Raw genomic sequence first — 15,512 nt, 5'->3', positions numbered from 1 at the left:
ATAAAATGGTCAGGTTGAACTTTCCAGTTTACTGTTAATTCGTTTCTATCGCTTTTTATACGCTTCTTCTTCTCTTCTAAGTTTGTTTACTTTTTCACACCTAAAAGGATGTTTGAATGATGCGTCTTTTGTGTTGACACTTGCATCATACATAGAAGCATTTCCATCAGTCAGTTTATATTTCTTACAGTGAAGAAAGTGCAACAATGTCATAGAAATTTTATTTTTAATCAATTTAAAAAAAAAATGAAATGCAAATGGCAAAAATGAGAAAACCTTTATGTTACAACATTTTCATTTTGAGGAGGGGCAACAGCAATAGACAAAGAAAAAAGAAATTAGTGGTATTATTATTTTTGCCTGCAAAATATTTTTAAAATCATTTTCCAACTCTATATGAGCCTTCGCCTTCGTCAAGGCTTGCCGTACTATCTTCTACTTCAACATTATTTTTTACTTCATTCTCAAGAGCACAAACTATTCGGTAGTTATTGGTATTATTAGTGTCTTCTACATTAGTTTCAGAGTATCCCGGAAGACATTTGCAAATATCGGGGGAAACGCACTTGGAAAATTCGGGGCAAGTTTCCTCACAATGCGGAGAACAGCGGAAAGCTTTCCTATCGGCCGTGCGGAGCTTGATATAGCCAGTGTCACACTCCCATTGCTCGGGCCGCACACAGACACTATTCTCGGGAATATCCTCCAAGCAGATGGGCTCACACGTGAATTCGTTGTCCAAGCTGGTACTGTTAAAGTAGCCAACATTACACTGACACTCTTCTGGCCTGATACAGCTGCTATCTTGTGGGCAAGTGGGTGTGCAAATTGGCTCACAGTTTCCATATTTATCCTTTTGATAGCCATCCATGCATTGCTTTTCGTGGTATACTGGCTCGCAAAGACCGCCATTTGTGATTTGCTCGTAGCCATGGCAGCATCTCAACAGAGTTTCTACTTTGCTTCGGATCTAATTGAAATGGAATAATAAAGTTTACGAATGATTTACAATTGTTAATTAGTTACCAGATTCTTTGCTGCCTTTGGAGTTGTCAATAAAGTGTTTAAGTTACTCTGATCCACATAGGTCACAGTCTTATTCGTTTTGCATAAATGCGGATCGTTTGATAGGAAGTCGACAGGATTCTTGATACAATTTCCAGTCGATGTCACTTGATAGTTGAGCTCACATTCACACAAGCCTGATTCACCACAGAAACTATGCTCACCACAGTTTGCAGGACACACAGGTTGGCACAAGTGTTTCCCTTCGTGCTTCTCGTAGCCCTCGCAACAAAATTTCTGTATTTCTGTTTTCTTGATTATCTGTAAATATTGAATGGCGATAACTTATCAGTCAGACTTGATCTTTGAATTCAATTGTACTCACATATAAGTCATTGGGAAATGGAATATTTAGATCATCGAACTCTTGTTTCATTGAAAGCCAAGTGGTTGGTAAACTACAATTTATCTCAACTTCGATAGTTTTCGTACATAGATTCGGATCTTCAATTGTCAACTCTATTTCCTCACTGGTCAAACAATCTCCATCTAACATCTGGAATCCCTCCTTGCAGTCACAATATTTTCCATCTGCACAGTTGCTAGTTGCGCTGCAGTTCGAAGCACAGAGTCTGCGACAAGTGCCATTAACTTCTTCGTATCCTGTTGCGCACTCACATACATTTGGCTTAGAGCAATAACGGTTTCTCCCGCATTTGGGAGAGCAGATAGGTTGACATAGTTCAAGATTGCTTTGTCTCTTATAGCCGGCACAGCAAAATGTTCTTGTTCTTACGTCATCCTATTGATAAGAAATTGCAATTAGTATTGTTCTTTTATAGTAAAAACATTTTAATACTAACCGAAAGCTCACTGGGCAATGTTATATTAAATTCCTTAAAGGCTTCCCTTAGTTTTTGTAGACTCTCTGAGCTATCCAAATCCACATCCTCTTCCTTGGTGCACAAATTTGGATCTTTTTCGACTAAACAAGGCGTAGTTTCGTTAATTGCTGTATTTTCGTCGGAAGTCTCAATATCGGTGGGGGCTGCTAGTGGGTTAGGAAGAGCAAAGCATCCTCCAACTAGTAGAAGACATCCGAAATATATTTGACATTCCTTGCGCCACATCACTGGAATGTATTCTATATATTCCGTTACAGAAAATGTACACCCGAACTATTGCGCTGACGATTTTGAATGGTTTGAAAATCTCACTTTACTATAAATCTCATGCTTATCATGAAATTCGTACATATACACATACATACTTATATTATTTACTCTTATCATATACATAGTATAGCAATGAGCACAGATTGAAAAATAAAGAGAGCATGTATTGAGTAGTGTGTTCATTTTCTTGGAATTTATTTAAATTACATATTTACATAAGTATGTAAGCAATTGAAATGGTTGAACTTCTACGGAATTTACTTTAATTGATTGAATAGCTTGGTTGTAAGAGTACAATATTAGTTTACAACAAATATTACTTAGAAAAAAAGAAAACGCCAATGAGATTGCAAATTCTATAATTATCTCAATAATCATAATACTCATTAAACATAGCACCAAATATAAATCACTTCTGGGAATTCCCGAATGGAAAATATTGTGCAATTTAATTAAACATAATAAGCACAGAAAGCAACGCAAGAGAACACTTGCTTAGTGGAACACAATTAGTCATTGTCGCAGATATATCAAAAAAAGGCTCGACTGAACCTTCATCTTCTTCAAGCTCTTCTTCACTATTCAGGTATTGAACAGGCTGGCAGCCCTCGCCCTCTATAGAGGATGCCACATACCCTTCGCAGCATTCCTCTTGGGACTTTAATTGTGTTTTAGTCTGCAGTCAGAAATTATTTAAAATTAAAGCGATGTTAATTAAATTTTATTTCTTACAACATCTTCGACGTCTTTGACGCACATATGAGGATCTTTTGCACAATTTATGCAGTTCACTAATAGATTAAATGAAATGAATATCCAGACCTTTGACATTTTTAGCGTTAAATAATCAACGATGATTGCAATAATGCATTCTCAATGTAACTAAATTTCTCAGTTCCACAACGGAGCTGTGCGGCTTCATTGCCTTCTAGAATGTACTATATAACTTAAGATTTGTAGTATATATGTATGTATGTGTGTATATGTGTATTTATAAAATAAATTCTTGCTATCAACAATGAACGCTGATTCATTTATGAATTACATTTATAATAAAACCACATAGTTTGCTTAATACTTAATATTCAATGGCGCAGAATTCAAAATATGAGTTCGTTATTTCCTGGAAAGTTTGTAAAAATTTATTTGTTAAAATTATTTTATCGTTCTCAAAATTCTATGGCTCAGCAAATAAAGCAGTGCGTACATCAAGTTCATTGCCAACGTCGTTTCTTATTAGTAAAAGCAGGGCACCGGCAACTAGAAGTCGAAATCCGAAATATATTTGACGTATTCTGCTTTTTACTAGAAATGAAGAGCCGAACTGTAGCACTTTCAGAATGTAATGATTAGGTTATGCCTAAAAGAAGACTCGCTTTACAGATTTCTATTATACTATATATATGTCCGGCATCTTGAGCCTATTATGCACAAAATAGTATATATATAATAACGCACAGTGCGATAGCATCCATGTGCGACATTACACTGTTGAAAATGCAATAATGTTGATAGTAAAAATCTAAAACAAACTTGATCTGCGTACAAAAATAATCAGTTCTATAGAAAACAATTATCTCATAGCTCTCTTAAAGTGTCAAAGTTACTATAATAATGATATTAAAATTCCTTCGAATGGTGATTAAACTTTTTGGCTGCGTACTTACGTGTTGTTATTCCATTGGGCATTATCGCGTGAACCCTATTTAAAAACATATGGGTAATTCCATGACGGAATTTGTCCCGTGCGAGACCCTTTACATTGAAAATAACATAAACTGAAACAATTTTAAAAATAAGAAAAAGGTTTTTTTTTAGCTCTAGATAAGTACTTTAATTAGAGCTAAGAATGGTTTTTGAATTTTCTTTCTTCGCAAAACCAAAAAAATGAATGAATTCATATATTTTATCGTAAAACAGAACAAGTTCCTAAAATCAATCTTAGCTCTAAATATAGTGCTTATCTAATGCTTTAAGAAAACCATTCACTTATTTTTAAAATTGTTTCGGTTTGTTATTTTCACTGCAGTGCACTGTAAAAAGTCTCGCAAGGGACAAATTCCGTCAATTACCCATATGTATGTGCAATTCGATAATTGCGAATACGTTTAATTTGCAATACTCGTTTTCATTTCAAGATTGTTTCAAATTTTTTGTCAAGCGCACCTCTGACCCCGCAAATTGACAAAAATTGGTATATAATAATAATAACAATATTCTATATTCTGAAAATTTGGTTTCAATCAGATAATATTATAGTAGAAGTTATTTACGAAATATTTTTGTATAGGTAAAGACGCCTACTTACTACAGGTCAGAGTTTCTTGCATGTATTAGTACATACATATACCAAATATATTCTTCGGTATATTTGTAGTAAATTAAGGTAATTTGGTATATTTTAAAATTACACCCGGACTGTTTACACCAAAATTCGCAGCTGTAGCTTGAAAATTACGCTTGTTATTCGATTTTATTGATTTTCGGTTTTATTGATGTGCGTACAAACATAACAAATGCTGTCGAAAAAAATTATAGCTCTATATCTTATAGTTTCTAAGATCTATGTGTTCGTACGAACAGACGGACGGACACACAGACGGACAGACGGACATGGCTAGATAGTCTCGGCTTTTAATGCTGGCGGGTATAAAAATATTAGTTCGAAAAAATTATAACTCAAATGGGATTACAAATTCTTTAATTACTTGTCTCATTAAACACAATGCCAAATATAAATCACTTCTGGGAATTCCCGAATGGAAAATGCAAATTTAATTAAACATAATAAGCACACAAAGCAACGCAAGAGAACACTTGCTTAGTGGAACACAATTAGCAATTGTCGCAGATATATCGAAAATAGACTCGACTGAGCCTTCATCTTCTTCAAGCTCTTCTTCACTATTCAGGTATTGAACAGGCTGGCAGCCCTCGCCCTCTATAGAGGATGCCACATACCCTTCGCAGCATTCCTCTTGGGACTTTAATTGTGTTTTAGTCTGCAGTCAGAAATTATTTAAAATTAAAGCGATGTTAATTAAATTTTATTTCTTACAACATCTTCGACGTCTTTGACGCACATATGAGGATCTTTTGCACAATTTATGCAGTTCACTAATAGATTAAATGAAATGAATATCCAGACCTTTGACATTTTTAGCGTTAAATAATCAACGATGATTGCAATAATGCATACTCAATGTACGAGTAACTAAATTTCTCAGTTGCCAATACGGAGCTGTGCGGCTTCATTGCCTTCTAGAATGTACTATATAACATAAGATATCTTGCATATATATGTGTGTATACATATGTGTATTTATAAAATATACTCTTGCTATCAACAATGAGCGATGATTCATGCATGAATTACATTTGTAATGAAACTACATAGTTTGCATGATACTAATTATTCAATTGCGCCGAATTCAAAATATAATATATATTATTTACTGGAAAGTTTGTAAAAATTTATTTGTTAAATTTATTTTATAGTTCTCAAAATTCTATGTCTCAGCAAATAAAGCAGTGCGTGCATCAAGTTCATTGCCAACGTCGTTTCCTTCCATAGCCCTGCGCAACCTTTTTTGTTTTATATAGTGCCAAGTCAACAATGTTAGAGCTACGAAGGCAGTGGCAACTAAGAGAGCACCACATATTATAACCTGTAGTGAGCGAAAAATATATTGTAATAAAAGAAGTTCCAAATTTCCCAACTTTTTTTTTGCTGTTCTAAATATTGACGCACCCTAACTTAGTCATCTCACTATCTGCACTTGCTTATCACTGTCTTCGCAAAGCTCTTGCAAAAGCTCGGCTTACCATGCGGTGCAGTGGAGTACAGTCGAAAGTGAAGCGAGCTTAGCATTAGAGAAAAAGCAATTAGTCAAAGCTGACGTATTTATTGTCTGTCGGCCACCGAATTTTATAATCCCACGTGAATCTGCGAATTATATAATCTGGCAATGGAAAAATACCAGATCGACCCCAAGTGAGAATATATGTGAGGATAGACGTCTATATATAAATAAATATATAAACAGTGCAGTGATAAATTTCATAATTAATACAGGTATGAAGTGGAATTAATTGTCAGTGTAGTTTCTAACCATATCTCTCCAATAAAGGCATAGAATCCCCAGAAATTCGGCTCATCGAGCTCGGCACTGGCGGATGGTAGCCTCTGTGGGCCACTAATGGTCCATTCAACCTCTATTACAACTATAGAGCGCCGTGTGGCCCTAGTGAACAACTATATATTGGGTGCACAAATTTGGTCGGAGATCACAACCAGATTGGCTGCCCAACGGAGTACCAAAAGACTGTGATTCTGACCGTCCCCGACATACACCCGAGATCACGGCCAAGTTTGATTTGAATATTAGTGGAGCACATACAGGCACATACGCCTGAAAACCAAGAATACACTGGATGAGTAGTGCATAGTACAACAACAGTACCACAATCCACAATGCAACAACAATAAGTTCATTTATATTGTATCAATCTTTCTGCATGCTGCTATGATTTGCTGAGAAGTTTCACGAATTACATTGTCTGTATCTTCTAGTTATTTTGTATTAAATTTGTAAACGTAAAATTAATAATTCTAATGAAAAATTGTTGAGGCATACTCGTGGATACGACAAAAAAATGAAAGAATTCTAATTTTGGTACATTTATATTAATTATCTGTATATTTTCTCATATAGTATTATATCATTATCAACACAACATTATCATCGTCACTCATCTTCGTCATGGTACCACGACCGTAAGAAAAACGACATCTGAGTAAGTTAACTTAAACAAGTAGAAGTTACAAAAGGTAACTTTAATGACACAAATGATTATATAAATGTGCCTAATTGTTAATCAAATGAAATTATCACGAGTACGTCTCAGACTTGAATTAATTTTGTAAATATTAGTAATCATATCACATATGTATGTAACAAACGGAGTATCATGAATTCTTTATTAATTAAAATTTCACATGAAGTGATTAATGAAATAATGTTTTGCTAATTTTGCTTAATATGGTCTGTCGAGTAAACGAAGGGAAGATGTCGAATATATAGAAAACTTAAATATAATTTAAAGTAGGGGTAACTTATAAAAAAAAAAAATCGAAAGTTACCATGGTCGGGAGGGTAGAGATGAGGAACTCAACATCTAGATTCCTCTACTAGGTAATTTCTTAGAAGAAAACTCCACTAAAGCGTGTGTCGGCGCGAAAACTCTTTTTATTGTTCTTTTTGATTCCTATAAAGCTTTCTTTTTTTTTGTATATTCCGTCTGCGTATTAACTATTTGCATGTGTTAGCGTAGCCGCAAGTGATCGAGTGAGGAAGAACCCCGACCAATCCGACGAGCTAGAACCGAGCATAGCAAGAATACGCAACCTACCAAGCTCGATCACGGACAATCAGTGCCTTCTAAAGCCTGATAAGGTTTTGGTACACTACACATAGTAAAATTGGCGCCCAAGCGTGGGACCCGAGCAAGAAAAACATAAATATCCCACATTCACTCATCTATTCCATCCAAAATTCAAATAGCTTAATTATAATAGGACTGGATTTTTGAGGTTCATATGGAAGTGTTTTAGAATCTGGTTTAGGAATATGCGATGTAAGTTACTACTCAGTAATTTATCGACCAAAACAGATCTAGAGACTTCTGGTGCACATTCTTTAATCTTTCACTATTATAAAGCTTTGCGTTCATTCATGATAGTATATTCTTGGATGATATTTCAATAGTAGTACTCTAGAATCACACTTTGGATCCAACGATGGCACTTAGTTCTTCGGGGTGCACGACCAAGAAGATCTAGTGGTGAACTTACTGATTTAGATTTCAAGAAAGACTGTAATGTATTTAAATAAAAAGGATCGTCATGATAAGGATTACATAATTCAGTTTATATCAGATTATGTCCATCATGATTAATTATATCACAAACTTAAAATAGCCTTTAGTTACAATAAGGGGATTTCCTTCTTAACAAATTACGCCTAGTTAATTATATTCGTACAGATTCCATTACGTTGAAAGACAGACCTAATGTTTATATGATTTTGATAAATTTTTATTCAAAATGCCACTCGAACGCAGCACCGATAATATTCAAGCGACTTTGCGAGATCAAAGCCCATTTTGTGGTATTTGCAATGAGGTTTTAGTAGATACAGAACTTGTAGCTAAGACTCCTTGTAACCATAAGTTCCATGCAAATTGTATTCGTGAAGCCATAAGAGAAAAAACGGCTTGTCCAACTTGTAGTACAAATTGTACTCTCAATGTTTTGAGTTATTCAAATAACAACTTATCAGTAGAACTAAATGCAGCGGCTTCGTTACCAGCAAGTGCAAACGAATCTGAAGTAGCTAATGATAGCTTGCAAAGGCAATCTAAAGCTAAGAATTATAGAGGTAGAGGCCGAGCAACTACTACTTATTCAGGTATGACCACCAGATCATCCACAAGACGGTTGGTAGAGCCAATGTCTCAAGTAGAAATAGCTAACTATATCCAAGCAAGTATGGCAGTTCAACAAGCGCAAATGATGGAAGAATTAACATCTTTTATATCCAAAAAACTTGAAGTTAATGAACATTTATCTTCAGTTCAGTCCAGTATACCACCCCAACAAGACTCTTACCCTAGTCAAGTCAGAAACAATAGTCCAGCAGTCAATACAAATCAGGATAGAAACAGCGTACCCAGATCTGAATCTTATTCTAGTATACCTCCAGAAAAGGTATCGAACATTATTCAAAATTGGAGAATTAAGTTTGACGGGTCAAAACAATGTATACATATGGACGAATTTATCTATCGAGTTCGATCTCTTACAGATCAAAATCTTAATAGAGATTATAAAGTTTTGTGTGATCATCTACATTTATTGTTTAATGGCAAAGCAAGTGACTGGTATTGGAAGTTCCATCGTAACCATGACAACTTCACTTGGGAAACCTTCTGTAAAGAGTTTCGTGAAAGAATATTCGCAAGTTTAGATTTTATTAAACTTAATCATAAACCTAAACGGTCAACTAAACGTTTAAGACTATATTGGAAAACCATTCGAGCTAATCGTAAGAAAATAATTTCATCCATTATTTTGAGTTCGGATGAACGACTTTATTCTGAAGTAACCATTGAAGGTAAACCATATTTAGCTTTATTAGATTCCGGAGCGACAATAAGTTGCGCAGGTGGAACAGCAGCAGCAGAATTATTAGCAAATAACAAATCTAAAAAGTGTTCAGGAGCCATTCTAACGGCTAATGGAACTAAAAGTAATGTGGTTGGAAAACTTATAACTGAAGTGAGATATCGTGAGAAATCTGATAGTTTGGAATTGTTTATCATTCCTGATTTAAAACAGAATGTTTATCTGGGAATAGATTTCTGGAAGAAGTTTGGATTGATTGATAAAATAAGAGCTCAAACTGAGATATGTGAACTTGATGTTGGGTCGTCTGATGCTCAAGATGAACAACCAAAATTTCATAAATTATCTGTAGAAGAAGAAAAACGTCTTCAGGCCATGATTGAAATGTTTCCGTCATTTACAAAAGAGGGTCTGGGACGCACTAGTCTAATTAAACACTCAATAGAGGTAGAAGGAACTAGGCCCATCAAGCAACGGCATTGGCCGGTCTCACCAGCTATTGAAAAATTAATGTTTGCAGAAGTTGATAACATGCTAGCTTTAGATGTTATCGAAGTCTCCAACAGTCCGTGGAGCAGTAACTGTGTGTTAGTAAAGAAAGGAGACAAGTGTAGACTATGTCTTGATTCGCGGGAGATAAATAAAGTAACAAGGCGAGATGCTTATCCACTACCACATATAGACGGCATACTAAGTAGATTGCCGCCAGCTAGTTTTATTACGGGATTGGATATGAAGCATGCTTACTGGCAAATTCCACTCGATGAGCCCTCACGGCAATACACCGCCTTTACCATTCCAAATCGTCCTCTATCAATATAAAATGATGCCATTCGGGTTGTGTAATGCAGCTCAAACACTTTGTCGACTTATGGATCAAGTTATACCTTCACATCTCCGAACTAGAGTTTTTGTATATCTAGATGACTTACTTATCTTATCGGATGATTTTGATTCGCATCTTATTCTACTACAAGAAATAGCGTTATGTTTACGTAAAGCTAATCTTACTATCAATGTGGGTAAATCAAAATTTTGTATGCGCGAAATTAAGTATCTTGGGTTTATCATAGGACAAGGCAGGATAATGACAGATCCAGATAAAATTAATTCTATCACAGATTTTCCCATTCCATCCTCTATAAAACAGTTGCGTCGATTTTGGGTCTAACTGGATGGTATCGACGATTTGTCGAAAATTATGCCACCATTAGTTTTCCACTGACTGAGTTGTTGAAAGGGAAGAAAACGATTAGTTGGAATGAAGATGCCAACAAAGCTTTTATTGCACTCAAGAATTGTCTAACAGGAGCACCAATATTAATAACACCTGATTTTTCAAAAAAGTTTATTTTGTTGTGTGACGCTAGTTCATACGGAATTGGTTGTGTTTTAGCACAAGAACGAGATGGGATCGAGCTACCAATAGCATTCATGTCCGAAAAACTATCAAAAGCCCAGCGTAACTATTCCGTAACCGAACTGGAGTGTCTTGCCGTTTTGAAAGGAATAAAGAAGTTTCGTTCTTATATTGAGGGACAAGATTTTCTTGTAATCACAGACCATGCATCTTTGCAGTGGCTGATGAGGCAGAAGGATTTATCCGGAAGACTGGCTCGTTGGTCAATGAAGTTACAAGCTTTTTCTTTCTCCATTATACACAGACGAGGTTCTGAGAACGTGGTTGCCGACGCTCTTTCACGTCGCAATGAACCATCTGTAGAGGAATTCGATATCGTTAATCCAATAGTGAATTTACAAGCAGATCAGTTTAAATCTGTTGAATACTTGAACTTGATCGAGAAAATCCAGCTGAATCAAACCAAACTACCTGACCTTAAAGTTGTAGACGGATATGTGTATAAACGAACAGATTTTAACAAAGGCAGTGAGTATAAAACGACCATGTATGGAAATTATGGGTTCCCGCAGGACTTGTTCAGGGAGTTCTATATCAAGCTCATGACGCACCAGGCTCAGCACATTGTGGCATGGCAAAACAGTAGAGAAATTAAAACGATACCTATTTTGGCCACGAATGGTTAGCCAAATACGGAATTATATATCAAAGTGTAATGTGTGTCACAGCACAAAAGCTCCTAATGTAGTACTAAGACCGCCTATGGGGAAACCTATGACATCGGACCGGCCATTCCAGAAATTATATCTTGATTTGTTAGGTCCATATCCCCGAACAAAGTCCGGAAACATAGGATTGTTAGTCCTAGTAGACCACCATACCAAATTTCATTTTCTTTCTCCACTTAAGAAGTTTACGGCTCCCAGAATTTGTAGTTATCTTGAGAATAATATATTTTACACATTTGGAGTTCCAGAAGTCCTCTTAACAGATAACGGGTCACAATTTAAGTCTAGTTTATTCGAAGCATTCCTAACCAAGTTTGGTATAACACATCGTTGTACAGCCATCTATTCGCCTCAGGCTAACGCAAGCGAGCGATTGAATCGGTCAGTTTTAGCAGCCATTCGTGCTTATATTGGTAATGATCATACTAATTGGGATGCAAATCTAAGTGCCATTAGCGGAGCGCTAAGAGCAACCATGCATCGAAGCACTGGTTACTCACCATATTTCTTAGCTTTCGGTCAAAATATGATCTTAAATGGAAAAGATTATACTTTGCTTCGTAATTTGGATCTTTTATGTGATGACGTTGCAATCCAGTCACCTGATGCTTTACAATTGGCTCGACAAGACGCGAAAAATAAAATAAGTCAAGTTCATGAAGAGAATGCCAATAGGTACAACTTAAGAAGCAGAAATGTTCAACTAAATACTGGGGACGTAGTTTTTGCCAGGAATTTCACTCAAAGTAATGCTGGAAAAAGATTTAGTTCAAAGTTGGCACCTTTATTTATTCAGGCAAAAGTAATCCAGAAACGTAGTTCTTATTATTATGAGTTAGCAGATCTAAATGGGAAAAAACTTGGTACATTTCATTTAAAAGATATAAGAATTAAGAAATCACAATAGTAAGGCGATATCGATAATGTCTCTTCGGGTATACCCTGTGCCATTATCTGGGGTGGGGGTGTGTAGTGAGCGAAAAATATATTGTAATAAAAGAAGTTCCAAATTTCCCAACTTTTTTTGCTGTTCTAAATATTGACGCACCCTAACTTAGTCATCTCACTATCTGCACTTGCTTATCACTGTCTTCGCAAAGCTCTTGCAAAAGCTCGGCTTACCATGCGGTGCAGTGGAGTACAGTCGAAAGTGAAGCGAGCTTAGCATTAGAGAAAAAGCAATTAGTCAAAGCTGACGTATTTATTGTCTGTCGGCCACCGAATTTTATAATCCCACGTGAATCTGCGAATTATATAATCTGGCAGTGGAAAAATACCAGATCGACCCCAAGTGAGAATATATGTGAGGATAGACGTCTATATATAAATAAATATATAAACAGTGCAGTGATAAATTTCATAATTAATACAGGTATGAAGTGGAATTAATTGTCAGTGTAGTTTCTAACCATATCTCTCCAATAAAGGCATAGAATCCCCAGAAATTCGGCTCATCGAGCTCGGCACTGGCGGATGGTAGCCTCTGTGGGCCACTAATGGTCCATTCAACCTCTATTACAACTATAGAGCGCCGTGTGGCCCTAGTGAACAACTATATATTGGGTGCACAAATTTGGTCGGAGATCACAACCAGATTGGCTGCCCAACGGAGTACCAAAAGACTGTGATTCTGACCGTCCCCGACATACACCCGAGATCACGGCCAAGTTTGATTTGAATATTAGTGGAGCACATACAGGCACATACGCCTGAAAACCAAGAATACACTGGATGAGTAGTGCATAGTACAACAACAGTACCACAATCCACAATGCAACAACAATAAGTTCATTTATATTGTATCAATCTTTCTGCATGCTGCTATGATTTGCTGAGAAGTTTCACGAATTACATTGTCTGTATCTTCTAGTTATTTTGTATTAAATTTGTAAACGTAAAATTAATAATTCTAATGAAAAATTGTTGAGGCATACTCGTGGATACGACAAAAAAATGAAAGAATTCTAATTTTGGTACATTTATATTAATTATCTGTATATTTTCTCATATAGTATTATATCATTATCAACACAACATTATCATCGTCACTCATCTTCGTCATGGTACCACGACCGTAAGAAAAACGACATCTGAGTAAGTTAACTTAAACAAGTAGAAGTTACAAAAGGTAACTTTAATGACACAAATGATTATATAAATGTGCCTAATTGTTAATCAAATGAAATTATCACGAGTACGTCTCAGACTTGAATTAATTTTGTAAATATTAGTAATCATATCACATATGTATGTAACAAACGGAGTATCATGAATTCTTTATTAATTAAAATTTCACATGAAGTGATTAATGAAATAATGTTTTGCTAATTTTGCTTAATATGGTCTGTCGAGTAAACGAAGGGAAGATGTCGAATATATAGAAAACTTAAATATAATTTAAAGTAGGGGTAACTTATAAAAAAAAAATCGAAAGTTACCATGGTCGGGAGGGTAGAGATGAGGAACTCAACATCTAGATTCCTCTACTAGGTAATTTCTTAGAAGAAAACTCCACTAAAGCGTGTGTCGGCGCGAAAACTCTTTTTATTGTTCTTTTTGATTCCTATAAAGCTTTTTGTATATTCCGTCTGCGTATTAACTATTTGCATGTGTTAGCGTAGCCGCAAGTGATCGAGTGAGGAAGAACCCCGACCAATCCGACGAGCTAGAACCGAGCATAGCAAGAATACGCAACCTACCAAGCTCGATCACGGACAATCAGTGCCTTCTAAAGCCTGATAAGGTTTTGGTACACTACAAACCCATTGATCGAATCCTGTTTGCTCTCTGGTGAAACTTTGGAACAGTTCATTAATTGTAGTTGTTTCATCATAAAAGTCAGACGACTCTGTTGTGGTCGTTGAAATCGCCTGGCAGCTTAGATTCAATGGATTTGTGTCCTCATACCCCGGGCAGCAAACTTTATGGACCTCCAGCCTCGTTTTCAACTATATATTAACACACAAAAATTTCTTATTCCAAAATAATTGTATCTAACTCATCATGCTTACTGACCACATCTTGCATTGCACCTTGAATACCATATTTCCTAAAACTTTCTGCAAATGATCCATAGGCCTCCACTGGCAAACGTTCTCTGGCAGTGTACTCAACCGTTACAGTTTCTTCACATATGTATGGATTTTCAGTTTGCAATAGTGCACTAGGCAAAAGAATAAACCATATCACAATAAGAAAACGAAACATTTTCGGGTGTGCCAATAATATTTTCACGTTCCTCGCGTGGATGGACTTGAAACTGAACTGAAATGGATATAATAATAGCATTCTCTTGGTACTTGATAGTCTTGTGAGTATAAGTGAGTTGATAAGTCCAACTAAGCTCTACAGATGAGTGGAAATTGTTAAAAAATTATATATTAATATACACAGCTGACATCTGTACGTAAAGTTGCATAGTATTAGGCTTATCGAATTAATATTATTATATTTTGATATTCATTTATTAAAAATCTGTTGCATACATCTAGGAACACTGTATTTGTGAATTTACCAAAAAGCTTTGTTAAAATGTGAGGGCTGTCAATTACGAGCTTTTTTGAAAGATTCAGCGAGAGCTTTCCAAAGCTTGGATTTGCAAAAGCAAAGTTATACCAATTTAAAAAAAGTAGTTAGTGCTTTTATTTTAAAAGTAAATAATCTAAAATCGGCTGCTATCGTGTGACCTGATAATCATATTCAGATATTTAAGTCTGACTTCAGTAACAGAATTGGATCTGCTGATGTTTATTATACTCTCTATGCGTATGGTAAAAGAGTATTCTAACTTTGTGCTTTCAGCAAATGTATGCACGCAGATCAAGTTTGTTTTAGACTTTTGCAAATCCCACTTCAACCCCTGCAAGTTGAAAAAAATTGAATATCAAACATATATTGGACGCTGTGATAAAAGTAGTATCTTGTATTTTTATGACAGCAATGTTTGTGGTCAGATGGAAATTGTAAAATTAATTTAAGGAATAATTTTATATGCCAAAAAAACGGTTGCGACAATCGGGTTCTATCTGATTTGAATGATAATCTGTATATATGTATTT

General features: G+C 35.6%; 3 protein-coding genes across 3 annotated transcripts in view; 1 reads left to right on the top strand and 2 right to left on the bottom strand.

Moving 5' to 3' along the window:
* LOC133835113 (angiotensin-converting enzyme) overlaps positions 1-15,512 on the top strand; it is a 70,097-nt gene that overhangs the window by 25,880 nt on the left and 28,705 nt on the right. The gene's annotated exons all lie outside the window — the stretch shown is intronic.
* On the bottom strand, positions 371-2,198 carry LOC133835121 (von Willebrand factor D and EGF domain-containing protein-like). The gene is made up of 4 exons (XM_062265010.1): positions 1,869-2,198; positions 1,391-1,807; positions 1,027-1,326; positions 371-970 (listed from the first exon to the last, which is right to left on the bottom strand). The coding sequence occupies exons 1-4, from the start codon at positions 2,133-2,135 to the stop codon at positions 380-382; spliced, it is 1,575 nt and encodes a 524-aa protein (XP_062120994.1). The 5' UTR covers positions 2,136-2,198; the 3' UTR covers positions 371-379.
* Positions 5,252-14,719, bottom strand: LOC133835134 (uncharacterized). The gene is made up of 3 exons (XM_062265025.1): positions 14,470-14,719; positions 14,217-14,402; positions 5,252-5,848 (listed from the first exon to the last, which is right to left on the bottom strand). The coding sequence occupies exons 1-3, from the start codon at positions 14,659-14,661 to the stop codon at positions 5,690-5,692; spliced, it is 537 nt and encodes a 178-aa protein (XP_062121009.1). The 5' UTR covers positions 14,662-14,719; the 3' UTR covers positions 5,252-5,689.

Source organism: Drosophila sulfurigaster, chromosome 2L (genome assembly GCF_023558435.1).
Source record: "Drosophila sulfurigaster albostrigata strain 15112-1811.04 chromosome 2L, ASM2355843v2, whole genome shotgun sequence".
NCBI lineage: Eukaryota > Metazoa > Arthropoda > Insecta > Diptera > Drosophilidae > Drosophila > Drosophila sulfurigaster.
This window is presented reverse-complemented; position numbering and strand designations above follow the sequence as displayed.